General features: G+C 42.2%; 1 protein-coding gene across 1 annotated transcript; it reads left to right on the forward strand.

Moving 5' to 3' along the window:
- The first annotated feature begins 769 nt into the window (after window positions 1-769).
- On the forward strand, window positions 770-7,079 carry LOC137371431 (4-galactosyl-N-acetylglucosaminide 3-alpha-L-fucosyltransferase 9-like). Its single transcript, XM_068034015.1, has one exon. The coding sequence runs from the start codon at window positions 1,072-1,074 to the stop codon at window positions 2,101-2,103; it is 1,032 nt and encodes a 343-aa protein (XP_067890116.1). The 5' UTR covers window positions 770-1,071; the 3' UTR covers window positions 2,104-7,079.
- Window positions 7,080-13,431: the final 6,352 nt, after the last annotated feature.

Genomic DNA, 13,431 nt, shown 5'->3' on the forward strand with positions numbered 1-13,431 from the left:
TGAGTCAACGGCACTTGAGATGGCTTGGCCATGTGAGCCGCATGGAAGATGACAGGATCCCCAAGGACACATTGTACAGCAAGCTCGCCACTGGTATCAGACCCACCGGCCGTCCATGTCTCCGCTTTAAAGATGTCTGCAAACGCGACATGAAGTCCTGTGACATTGCTCACAAGTCGTGGGAGTCAGTTGCCAGCGATCGCCAGAGCTGGCGGGCAGCCATAAAGGCAGGGCTAAAGTGTGGCGAGTCGAAGAGACTTAGCAGTTGGCAGGAAAAAAGACAGAAGCGCAAGGGGAGAGCCAACTGCGAAACAGCCCTGACAACCAATTTTATCTGCAGCACCTGTGCAAGAGTCTGTCACTCTAGTATTGGCCTTTATAGCCACTCCAGGTGCTGTTCCACAAACCACTGACCACCTGCAGGCACTGACCACCTGCAGGCGCTTACCCATTGTCTCCCGAGGCAAGGAGGCCAAAGAAGAAGAAAGAAGTGAACTTCTGTGCTTAAATGGGAACAAGTATAATTGGTGGGGCGTCCTCCTAACATATTTCATTAACCCAGTCCCTGAATGTAGCATCGAACACACTGCAATGTTCATTAATACCACACTAAACATATAAGGCCAGTCACATTAAAATAGTTGTATTAGCCGCGATTGAAAACGATGTCTCAGCGGATCCTGAATTATGTGAAACAAACTGAAATTACGGAACCATCTGACGTGTATACTCGCAGCCACATTGGGATAAAGTAATCAAAAAACTCTTTGTTAGTTGTGACAAGCCTCCAGCCCTTCCCCACCTTCTCCAATTTGTGCCACGTCAGTATCTTGTTGGTAAAACTGCGACCTTTCCTGTAAATCAATTGCCTGACCTCGGAGCAAGTCAGTGTTACTGATGAGAAAGAGGCTTTGGGATGAGGAAGAAGAGCGGGGTAAATTTGTGAACTGCCGCGGGCCTGCGCCTCTCAGGCTAACCTTATTTTAGCATTTTTACTATTACATCTCATGAAGTTGCGATTTTTTTTTTGTTCACAAAAATGGCTTGAGATTTAGATTATGCACAGAAATAATGCGTCGGCGTTTGTGCCGACGACTTTCTTTCGCTGTTTTGCTGGGTGTGCTGCTAACCCTTTACAAGTCTGTACAAGAGCTTCCTCAGGTCATTATGCCAAAGAAAAGAGTAACAGTGAATAAAACGGCCCCGACGGTGACTGTGCTCATCTGGTGGTATCCGTTCGGCAAGAAAACCAAGCTCAAAGACTGCAATACTCTTTACAACATCAAGGGCTGTAGACTGACAACAAACCGGCAGTTATACCCGGTTTCGCAGGCTGTGATCATACATCATCGAGACTTAGGAGGAAATGTGAACCAGCTTCCTGCAGAACAGAGACCCGCTTTCCAAAGATGGGTCTGGATGAATTTCGAGTCCCCCACTCACTCTTCAGGCCTAGAAGAACTTAATGGTGTCTTTAACTGGACTATGTCTTACAAACGCGGGTCTGACATTTTCATTCCTTACGGATATCTCTATCCCAGAAAAAGAGAAGGTAGGAAGATCGAGCTGCCCAACAAATCTAAATTGGTGGCTTGGGTCATCAGCAACTGGAATGAAGATCATGCACGGGTTATATATTACCACCGACTTAATAAATATGTGGACATCGACGTATATGGAAAATATCATCAGCATTTGCAGAATGACAGTATTTTTCTGACCATATCACCATATAAGTTTTATCTGGCTTTTGAAAATTCGCAACATGTCGACTACATAACTGAAAAACTCTGGAAAAATGCCTTTAATTGCAGTGCTGTGCCCATAGTTTTAGGACCCAGCAGGGCTAACTATGAACTGTATATTCCGGCTGATTCCTTTATCCATGTAAATGATTTCTCGACTCCCAAAAAGCTGGCCAAGTACTTGAGGTTTTTGGATAAAAACAGAAGGAGCTATCAGAAATATTTCGATTGGAAAATACGCTACGATGTGCATTTGACAAAGTTTTGGGAGGAGCCTTACTGCAAATTATGTGAGGCTGTCAAAAACGCGCAAGCTCACTACAAGACCATCTCAAGCCTATCCAGTTGGTTCCAGTGATTGTACTACGAGGGTGCACATTTCTGTTAAAAGAAAACCTGGAAATAATGTACTCTAAAGGTTACATTTGACTAATCTCTTCAGCTTGTATAATCTACTACTAAAATGCAGGTGTATATGAAATTACTAAATAGAACTTACAGGTACAAAGTTGGGTCAATAGGTTTCCTGCACCGACCCTCTGGTTGGTTGGTTGGCATCCTTCCATCTATGAAAAATGATGGACATGCAGCAAACAATTCATTTAGATGGGGTGTCTTCTTGCTGCACTTTTGCTGATGGCTGTGAAGGCCATTCCTTGGGAGGCAGGTTCTCCCACATGTGCCGCACGTGAATCTGCCAAGTTACACTGTGAGTTGTTTTTATGCCTGTTGCCAAGCTGCTATAGCAACTGGTCATGGTGGTAGTGCGCGCACCAGTTCACAGGATGTGTCACTATTTCCTTCTTTCACCAGCTAGTGACTCCCAAGTGTGATAATCAACATTTAGGGCCTTCATGTCATGCTTGTAAGCATCCTAGAAGCAGAGCTTTGAGCGCCCCACTGGTTGTCTGGCCCCAGCCACCACACCATATAGACAACCCTTGACTACGCAGCCGTTTTCTAACCTGCGACGTGTCTGATCCACTGAAGCCACCTCTGTTTGATTAGTGCCAACACACTTGGGAGCTCTGCCTTTGAGAGGACTGCCACATTTGTGATTTTGTCCTGCCAGGACATACCCATAATGTGCTGCAGACAGCAAAGATGGAAATTATTGAGCTTCTTTTCCTGGTAGCTGTAAGTCGCCCATGTTTCACAGCCGTACAGCAAGGTGCGGAGAACACAGGCCTTCTAAACCATCAGCTTGTTCCTAAGGGTCATCTTGGTGTTATGCCGTGTGCTTTTTGAAAGTCGGTCAAAGCTGGTAGCTGCTTTCCCTATGTGTATATCAAGTTCTGCATCAAGGGACAGATTGTCACCATGGTAGCAGAACTTGCTGAGCACTTCCAGTGGGGTGTTATTTAGTGTGATCGGGGCAGAGATGCAACATCTTGTCCCATGACCATGGTTTTCTTGACGCTTATAGTCAAGGAGAACAAGTTACAGGCATGGAACAGACAGTCCATGAGTCTTTGTAACTGAGTTTACATGAGAGTAACTAGTGCAGCAACATCAGCGCAGAGGAGTTCCCTGATCAGGATGTGATGTGTTTTTGTCTTTGCTTTCAGCATGGATCATAATCATTTAATTTTAAACATGATTTTAAAAACAATAATCCAAACATGTTAGATTATTTTGATTCTAGAAAGTTAGGATTTGTCTAAATATTTCACTCAATCTCCATAAAAAGATCTTGAACTCTGGTTACTAAAAATGACTGCTAAATGTATATAACCTCAGTTACATTATTATTTACTGTGTACGAAACGAGATACAGGATAAAATGAACCAGCTTCATTCTACAGTGAACTGTGCAGGGAAAATTCCTCAGGAAAACTTTCTTCCTTCCCATCCGCCATGAGTTTCCTGACAATATGAATTTGGTGCAGTGTAAACATAAACTGAAAATTTGGTGTCAGTATTTTGTTGTCACCCGCCCCTACTCCCAGGCACTGGAAATGCCTTTGTTTGGAAACTTGTGAACAGTCCTGCATATCAGATACATCCTAGTCATACTGCTGGAGTAAACCCATGAAAGCTTGCATTATACTGCAATTTCCATTAGAAATACCAGCCAGAAATTTCTGGTAAGTTGTGTCATTAGAATGGCAAATTAACAGCACTCACCATTATTAATTCATAAAATATCCAGAAATTTGTGGAGTAAAAGAGATACACTGTGAGTTCTGATTTTTGCAAATTGCTGGAAAATTTGAGCCACTCTGCCATTAGCCTTGCCATGGCTATTAAAACCTGCAGGTAGCAGGCTCGAGAGGCTGTACATCTACTCCTGCTTCTATTTCTTAAATGCTCCCCCTTGCCATGATGCTCTCCATTGAATTTAATGGCGATCATGAAATTTCTGGATTGATATTCTTCTGTTCTTTGGCCTCCTTGTCTCGGGAGACAATGGGTAAGCGCCTGCAGGTGGTCAGTGGTTTGTGGAGCAGCGCCTGGAGTGGCTATAAAGGCCAATACTAGAGTGACAGACTCTTCCACAGGTACTGCAGATAAAATTGGTTGTCAGGGCTGTTTCGCAGTTGGCTCTCCCCTTGCGCTTCTGTCTTTTTTCCTGCCAACTGCTAAATCTCTTCGACTTGATATTATTATGAACTATTCCCACAGTAGCCACTTAGGGCTGATAATTAATGTCATAGAGGACTATGTTAATGATGTAGTTTATGGTCCTGACATGACACTCGAGGGATACCCTTAAAGAGACCAATGAAACTGTGGAATCTCATTCCAGCAGCTAGTGAACTATTATTAGAGGTTTTGAATTATTTTTATTTGTCTTGGCAGTTTTTTGTGCCAGTCGTGCCCTCCACAATACTGTTGGTATTGGAGGGCAGTAATTTTCATGATGCAAAGCTGTTTCAGCACTCAGAAGGTCCCTCATTCAAATGCAATTAAATAGATTTCTTTCAAAAAATAACGTTTTGGGAAACCGTTTACGAAAAATAGTACAATGGTGTACCCATTGGTTGTTCTACTCCTCCTTATCTTGATCGATGGGGCTGCTGGTTCTATACTTTGTGGGTCAGAAATGTAGATTTTGAACACCTACCTTGCCGGTCACTCATTATTTGCTTGGGGACCAACACAACAATCTGTAAACATATTGCGTTACAATGCCCTCTTCTTTGGCTTGTTCCATTTAATTATGTTATTACTTTTCCTTTTTCTGTCTCTTTTTTCTCTGTGCCTTAGTCCACTCGTTTCTTTCCCTGTTTTTATTCCTCTTTTCGTCAATATTTCATTTGACTCTAATTCATCCCATTTCCTTCTCTGTCTTTTGCTCATTTTCTTCATCCTTTTCTATCAGTGGTTAATAGAGATGAGCCGTTGGGGAGACTGCATTCATGAGATTCCAGATGCGAAATTGGCATTGCTGCGCCATTGTCTGATCAACGTTCCAGCAATTTGCAGCGTAAATATATTATGATGTGAATGGAAGCCAAAAAAGATGTCATTGTAGCAATTTCTGGCTCATCATTTGTTGCTTAAGAGCATCCTTCTGCTCAGAAATATTAAAGGTATGAGTAATCAGCACAAATGCATTTGTGCCTATAGCAGCGTTGTAAGAAAATGGTCTGTCACTGTAAGAGCCGAATTGGCACTCTTAAATCAGCTGCCACCTACACACAGTTTTTATTGTAAATGAGCCGTGCTATTTTTAACACAAAAAGATCATGGTATCAAAGCAATGTGGTAATAAATTTGGAGTCTGTAATGATTTTTGCAACTTTTTCACTTTCAGGATGATAAGGTTCAAAAATCTAATTATAATAAAAATTATGGTAGAACGTGTTTTGATTTCATGTTTTCCCAATGATGACTAATAGAAAATGAGCACTATCTTATTTTATTGGGCCTTTTTAGTGTTTAGTGCTTTTTGAGTGCTTTGTTTCCGATTTTGAAGTCTGTCATTCTTTTCTGGAGTTTTTTCATTTTTGTTAATTTATTACAGTAACTTATTTATTGGCACTCCATCTTATGAACTGGCTACACTTTAGTTTAAACACCCTCAGGTGATCACTGGGAAACTGCCTTCAGATTAATGTTTTACTTCAGGCAACTGTTTTGAACAGGAGTTTCACGTGAGCTGCATGTAGGTAAGCTTTCAATCAAAATAGCAATCCTGAAGTAATATTGATTTAGTACAGCAGCCATTTAATGTGATTGCAGTTCTAATCCTGAAATAATGTTTGTAACTCAAGAACAATTTGGCAAATAGGTCAAAAAAATCTTTGACAGATGTGAGGAAAAATGGCAAAGGAAAGGTAATTACTGCTTTCTCAGTGTCCATCATGTGGAAGACAGGAAATGTATCCAAACTATAATTTATATAGAAGAACAAGTTGAGTTTTGAGATTCAAATGGTAGAAGGGTATCAAGTAGCAAAATTAGATTTTGGAGAGATACAATGTTTGTGTGTTTGAGGCTTTTGTGACCTGGCTTTATTGCTGCATGTTTTTCAAGGGCACATCACTTCACAGTTAGTAGTTTAGTTAATTCCTATCTTCATCGTGTTTCTTTTTAGAATTGTAAGGAGATTTACAGATACTTTAAAACATTTTATAATCAACTGCTATTAAAGCAGAGCAGCCTCACCTGGTTAACATTCTGGTTTTAAAATTCATTTTGTTACATCTGTTGAAGAAATGTGGATTTTTATTGCTTCTACATAGTTTTTATTATGACTGTTTTGTGATCAAGGAAAACCTGAGATTCTTAAAGCAACTGAGAGAAGTTTCTATTTTATCTATTTACTTCTGCTGCACTACAGCCAAAAAATGGAAAATTAAAATGCTGTGCAGGGATACTGTGTAAAAGAAACCATACCTGAAAACTTGGAACAGTCTAAATACTATAACTTGCTATAATGACTGCTTCAAAAGGCTTAACAATAACTGGCCTGACATTTGAAACACAGACTGGAAAATTCAAGGAAAACACCATGAGCCATCATTAAAATAACTGGGATCCGAACGGTTTCTGTGCAAATGTTACTGTCCTTCAGCTAGTATTCTGAATGAAATAGGCACTTTACTATTACTGTGCATGTACTACTATAAAAAAGTAGCATTGGAAAACAAGAAAATTTAACATTTAAAGCTCTCTTCTATCTCACAGCAACTGTTACGAAATCTGTAATACTATAGAGTTTAATACTTATAGGCCACAAAATAAGATTAGTTCAACAAGCTGTTGTTGTAATGCATAGAAATACCATTAAAGTAGTCATGAATCAACTCTTTAATTTAGAAAAAAATCAAATGAAACTTTTAGCTGAAGAAAATATTTTAATAAGTCAAATTTTATGCTTTTTTACTTACTATTCTAGTAGATTCAACTATTAAATAAATAATACTTTTTCAATGACATTGGGTATTTTTGCTGTTTTATTTCATTTTGTCAAAATTTATTAGTTTATCAATTAGATCAACTTCTACTAAATGTTTATCCACTGAGCTGTATAGACAGATTATCGGTGTTGAATGACCTAATTTCAGTGGTAGAGAGACCAGGATAGAAAGGAGAAAAATTAGCCAGAGTTCCCAATTTTTATTACTATCCACTGACCTGTTGCAAAGTGCATTGAAATTAAGTGAAGACAAGATCAGGCTCAACCGTAAAATTATGCGCTGACCCCCACATTTTTGAATACCCTACTAAAATGTACCCTCTAGGCTCACATATGAAGAACTTTTTTTTAAAATTTGTTCTCGGGATTGCGGTCTTTATGCAGTCCTCCCACAATGCTATTAGGTAGGGAGTTCTAGGATTTTGATCTAGTGATGATGAAGGGACGACAAAAAGAAAAGACTTGCATTTATATAGCATTTTTCATGACCACAGGATGTCCCAAAGCACTTTACAGCTAATGATGTATTTTGAAGCGCAGTCACTGTTGTTATGCAGGAAATGCTGCAACCAATTTGCAGACAGCAATCTCCTACCAGCAGCAATGTGATAATGACTGTCTTTATTCCTTGTGATGTTGATTGAGGGATAAATATTGGCCAGGACATCAGAGTTAGCTCCCCTTTCCTTCTTCGAAATAATGCTGTGGGATCTTTTACATCCACCTGGGAGGATAGACAGGACTTTGGTTTAACATCTCATCGGAAAGATGGCACCAACAGTGCAGCACTCCCTCAGTACTGCACTGAAGTATCAGTTTCAATTTTGTGCTCAGCCCCTGGAGTGCGACTTGGGGCTGGATTTCATCAGGCCCCTGTGGATGGGCTGGGAGGCGGGGCAGTAGACAAAATGGGATGGGATGGTGTCGGGTGGCATGTCCTGCCCCATGCTATTTTGTCTGTAGTAGGCATTGTGGCGGACAGGACGTCTGCTGAAAGGCCATTTGAGCCACTTATCTGGCCTTTGGGCCGCCTCCGTTGGCATTTAGCCAATGTCGGAGGGGCCTGCCACCGTATAGAGACACCACCAGGTAAACCCTGCTGACCTAACTAGCTTGGGGCGGGCCTCCTACTGGGCCACTTTGTGGCCCACGGAGGGCCCCCCCACCCATGGCAAGGACCCCACCCTAATGAAAGATGCCCCCCACCTCATCAGGGCTGCCTGAGTGGTCTGGCAAGCCGGACCTTACTCATCTGTCTTCTGGGGCCTCCTCCATGGCTGCTGCTCCAGGCCTCCTGCATTACCAGAAGTGGCCACTACTCCCAGTGGCGCAGCTGGGACTCCTGAGCTGCTGGCCCTCTGATTGGCTGGCAGCTCTTTCGGTGGGAATCTTGGCCCTTATAGGGGACAGCAACTTGACAGTGGGCAGTTAATTGCCTGCCTGTCATTGAATTCGGCTGGGGTCCGATAAAGGGCCAAGGCAGTGTTGCCTCCCGCCTACTGGCCCATCGCCAGAATGCTCGTCGCCAAAATAAAATCCAACCCTAGAACCCACAACCTTCTGACTCAGAAGCTAGAATGCTACCAACTGCGCCACATCTGACACTTTGATACATGGGAAATTTCTCTTCTGTGAAATACATCTGCGGGCCGGATCCTGGCCTGCGGACCATATCTTGGATGTGCTGCTCTAAGAAACTGTTTAAAAACACTCCATGAATGTATCTTTCAGGCTACATTTGCCAATCTGATTCATCCAATCTATCTGGATTAAAATCACCTGTGATTATTACCGTGCCTTTCTCACAAGCCCTCATTATTTCTTCCTGTATACCTCATCCTACAGACTGGTTACTGTAAGGAGGCCTATAAACTACGCCCACAAGTGACTGCCTACATTTACTATTTCTCATCTCTACCCAAGCTGATTATACTTCTTGATTTTTAGAACTAAGGTCACCTCTCTCTATTGTACTAATGTCATCCTGAATTAACAGAACTACCCCACCACCCTTTCCTAGTTTCCTGTCCTTCCAAAATGTCATGTACCCTTGAATATATGAGGCCTCAGCCTTTGTCATCTTGCGGCCATGTCTCTGTAATGGAAATCAGATCATACATATTTATTTCTATTTGAGCTATCAATTAATTTTTTGATGCAAATGCTAGGCACATTCAAATACAGAGTCTGTAGTTCTGTCTTTTTACTATTTTTGCAACTTCTAGCCTTAGCTGCTTGAACAATCTTAATTTTGTACATTCTGCCCCTTCCTGCCATGTTTTAATTATTATTTCCCTTATTGCTACTTTGCTCTCTTGCCTTGTCCTCTCTCTTTAATTTATCATATCTTCTCTCACTTGATCCCTCGCCCCCACTATTTAGTCTAAAGCCCTCTCTACTGCCCTAGTTATACTACTTGCCAGAACACTGGTCCCGGCATGGTTCATTTGATGACCATCCGAACGGTACAGCTCCCACTTTCCCCAGTACTGGTGCCAGTGCCCCATGAATCGCAACCCATTTCTCCCATACCAATCTTTGAGCCATGCATTTAACTCTCTAATTTTATTTACTCTACGCCAATTTGCTCATGGCTCAGGCAATAATCCAGAGATTATTACCTTTGAGATTCTACTTTTTAATTTAGCCCCTAGCTGTTCATACTCCCAATGCAGAACCTCTTTTCTAGTTGTTGGACCACGACAACTGGATCCTCCCCCTCCCACTGCAAGTTCCCCTCTAGCCCTGAGCAGATGTCCCAAACCCTGGCACCAGGCAGGCAACACAGCCTCCTGGACTCACGCTCTTGGCCGCAGAGAACTGTGTCTATATCTCTGACTATATTATCTCCTACATTACCACTACATTTCTGTTTACTCCCCCCGCTTGAATGGCTTCCTGTACCACGATGCCATGATCAGTTTGCTCATCCACCCTGGAGCCTTCGGTCTCATCCAAAACCTGACAGAACCTCAGACCACTTGGACAATTGCAGAGGCTGAGGCTCCTCCACTTCTGCCTTCTGGATCCACTTACCTGCCGCACTCGCAGTCACACCCTCCTGTCCTTGACCACTGACCAAAACAGACGACCCTATCTTAAGGGATGTGACGGTCTTTTGGAGGAAAGTGTCCAGGTAACTTTCCCCCTCCCTGATTCATCACAATGTCTGTAGCTCGGCCTCTGGCTCGCTGACTGTGAGCTGAAGCTCCTCGAGCTGCAGACATGTTTGCCATGGATCACACTGGTCTCCACCAACTCCCCCATACTGCAGCTGGATCATATCAACTGCCCTGCTATCCTTAATGCATTTCAATTAACTATTAACTTAATTTGTTATTTTTTAATTAATGCCCCACCTCATCAGCACTTATACTAATTTAAACATTGGTAATACAATAAAGCTTACCACTTAAACTAAAACACAACAGAAAACTCACCAGCTTTTGCGTTTTTCTATATTCCAGCTATTTATACTTTTCCTAAACATAGTGAATTAACCTATTTGCATATAGACCCTTACTGTAGATAGTCACCAAACAATCAACTTTTGTCTTTGCTGTGATGTCACTGTTTGCTTTTTTTTTTCCACTCTTCCTTCAAACCCAGTGCGCGCTGATTCCAAACAACTGACTGGTGTGCCTCTCCAACTCAGGAGAGTGTAGGCCTCGAGCCCGATTTATTTCCTCCCGCTCTGGTCTGCTTCCACACAGGTTCACCATCTCTCTGACTCCCAGGTACGTGTAGGCCTCAAGCCTTGGCCCTGATTTATATCCTCCTGCTCTGATCTGCTTCCACACAGGTCCACCACCTCTCCGACTCCCAGCTAAGTGTAGGCATCGAGCCTCAGCCCTGATTTATATCCTCCTTCTCTGGTTTGCTTCCACATAGGTGGGCCGCCTCTCTGACTCCCCGGTAAGTGTTCAGGTCTGCTTGCTCCAGCACTTTAAATTCACTTGTCTTCTGTTTCCAGAGCTTTCAAGTGTTTCCACAGACTTCCTTTGACAATTCAGGGCTTTCTTTCAGCCTCTGTCTCCCACTGTGCACAGGTGCCTCTTGATTACCAGATCCTTCATTGTCTGCGCATGAATGCAACTTTCCACATACCTTTCCCAACCTCCAGCATTTTCCAACTCCCTGGAAGTTTTCCCAGTCTCCTGTCCACCTCTGACACATTTTTGCAGCTAAATGTCTGGGATATTTTTGTGGCCGGCTAACTCACCCAATTGCCCCACCTCTTAATGTAGCACATCATTGCTTCCATACTGCCAGAACCGGCACTCCAACCCACTCAGACTCTTTTTGACCGCATTCACTAGTCTATTGTTAATATAAAATATTATGTGCCACTTGTTATAAGATTTCTAGTTTGACAGGCAGAGTAGGGTCAAATTTTTGCAGAATTCTCCAAATCTCCCAACATAAATTCAGCAAAAGATTGACAGAAACCCTGCAGAAATGGCAGCAATGACTGATCTTCCATTGAAATTACAGCAGGTGATCAGAAGGCTCATGGATGTTCCAGGCAGTTATCTTCCATCTCACTATGATCAATGCCACTGGAAATCTCCTCGCATTTTATAGCCATAAGTTGTTTTTTTTTTAAATTTGTTCATGGGATGTGGGCAAGGCCAGCAATTATTACCCATTCCTAATTGTCCTAGAGAGGTGGTGATGAGCCGCCTTCTGAACCACTGCAGTTCACGTGGTGCAGGTACTCCCACAGTGCTATTAGGGAGGTTATCCCAGGATTTTGACTCAGCAACAATGAAGGAATGGCAATATATTTCCAAGTCAGGATGGTTTGTGACTTGGAGGGGAACTTGCAGGTGGTGGTGTTCCCATGCGTCTGCTGCCCTTGTCCTTCTAGGTGGTAGGGGTCACAGGTTTGGAAGATGCTGTCGAAGGAGCCTTGGTGAGTTGCTGCAGTGCATCTTATAGATCAACCTTTTCGCGTGGGGAGGGCACATTACAATTTTTGTCTTACACTGGGGGCCGGTGAGACAATTTCAGAAAGAGGAAGGCATTAAAAAGTTATCTTACTATTCATCAAAACAACAATAAATGTGCAATTTTGTGAAGAAGCTTTAAATGAGAAGATTAATTTATTGACTTACTTTCTCACGACTATGTTGGACACTGATTTAGTGTGATACCTGGCATTTTTTTTGCTTGCACAAGTAGTCAATGTCTGCCTGCACACTTCTTGTAGCGATGCGGTACATTCCGGATAGATATCCATCTGTCAGGAGTGATCTTGATCTCTCTCTCTGTCTCTTTCTCTCCCTGTGTTCCTCCACTCTGTGTTTTTCCCTCCCCCTCCGTGTCATCCTCAATCTCTGTATCCCCCCCCCCCCACTTCTCTGTCATGTCTCTATCTCTCTCTGTCTGTCTCTATATATATATATATATATATATATATATATCTGTCTCCCCTCTCTGTTCCCCCTCACTCTCTCTGTTTCCATCCTCACTCTCTGTCTCTCTCTCTTAGTTTCCTCTCTCTCTCTGTTTCCCTCCCCCCCTCGCTCTCTGTTCCACACCCCCCCCCCCCCCCACCTCGCTCTGTTTCACAGCTGAGAGAGAGCAGGAGAGATTAAATAATTATTTTAAATAACAGTTTTTCCATGACGGCTTTGTTATTTAATCTCTCCTGCGCTCTGCCCTATCACACACCTTTCCTTTTGTTCTCTTCCCCACCAACATCCCCCACCCCCACCCCTTCATTTGCTTAAAACCTATTTCTTTTCTAACCTTTGTCAGTTCTGAAGGAAGGTTACAGACCTGAAACGTTAACTCTGCTTCTCTTTTCACAGATGCTACCTGATCTCTTGATCATTTCCAGCACTTTCTGTTTTCATTTTGTATTTCCAGCATCTGCAGTATTTTGCTTTTATTTTAGCTGCAACAGGTTAGAGGTTTTATATTCCATTGAATTCTCTGTCCTGTATTTTAAAACAGCCATTACCCTATTTATTTTACATGCATACTAATACGAATCTGTTAATATTGCTAATCAAAATTTGTAGATCCTGTACTTTAATATTAAAAAGGAAACATTTTAATAATGGGTGATACAACCATCATATTATGCTAGTGATAAGGATAAATGTATTCAAACCATGCACTTTGGTTGACTGGTAACCACTATACCACAATATTGGATTGCCAGGAAGGAAATCTGAACTAAAATCTCATTCTCACTTCATTGTGCACTTGGACTACATCTGAGTACATAAATAATTAATTAATCACAGGAACTGAAAATATAGACCTTGAAATTCAATCTCACCTGAAAATTAGTGCACAGGATTGGCG

Source organism: Heterodontus francisci, chromosome 6 (genome assembly GCF_036365525.1).
Source record: "Heterodontus francisci isolate sHetFra1 chromosome 6, sHetFra1.hap1, whole genome shotgun sequence".
Lineage (NCBI taxonomy): Eukaryota > Metazoa > Chordata > Chondrichthyes > Heterodontiformes > Heterodontidae > Heterodontus > Heterodontus francisci.

Coding starts and splice junctions, on each gene's coding strand:
- LOC137371431 (XM_068034015.1), top strand. CDS start 1,072: ATGCGTCGGCGTTTGTGCCGACGACTTTCTTTCGCTGTTTTGCTGGGT.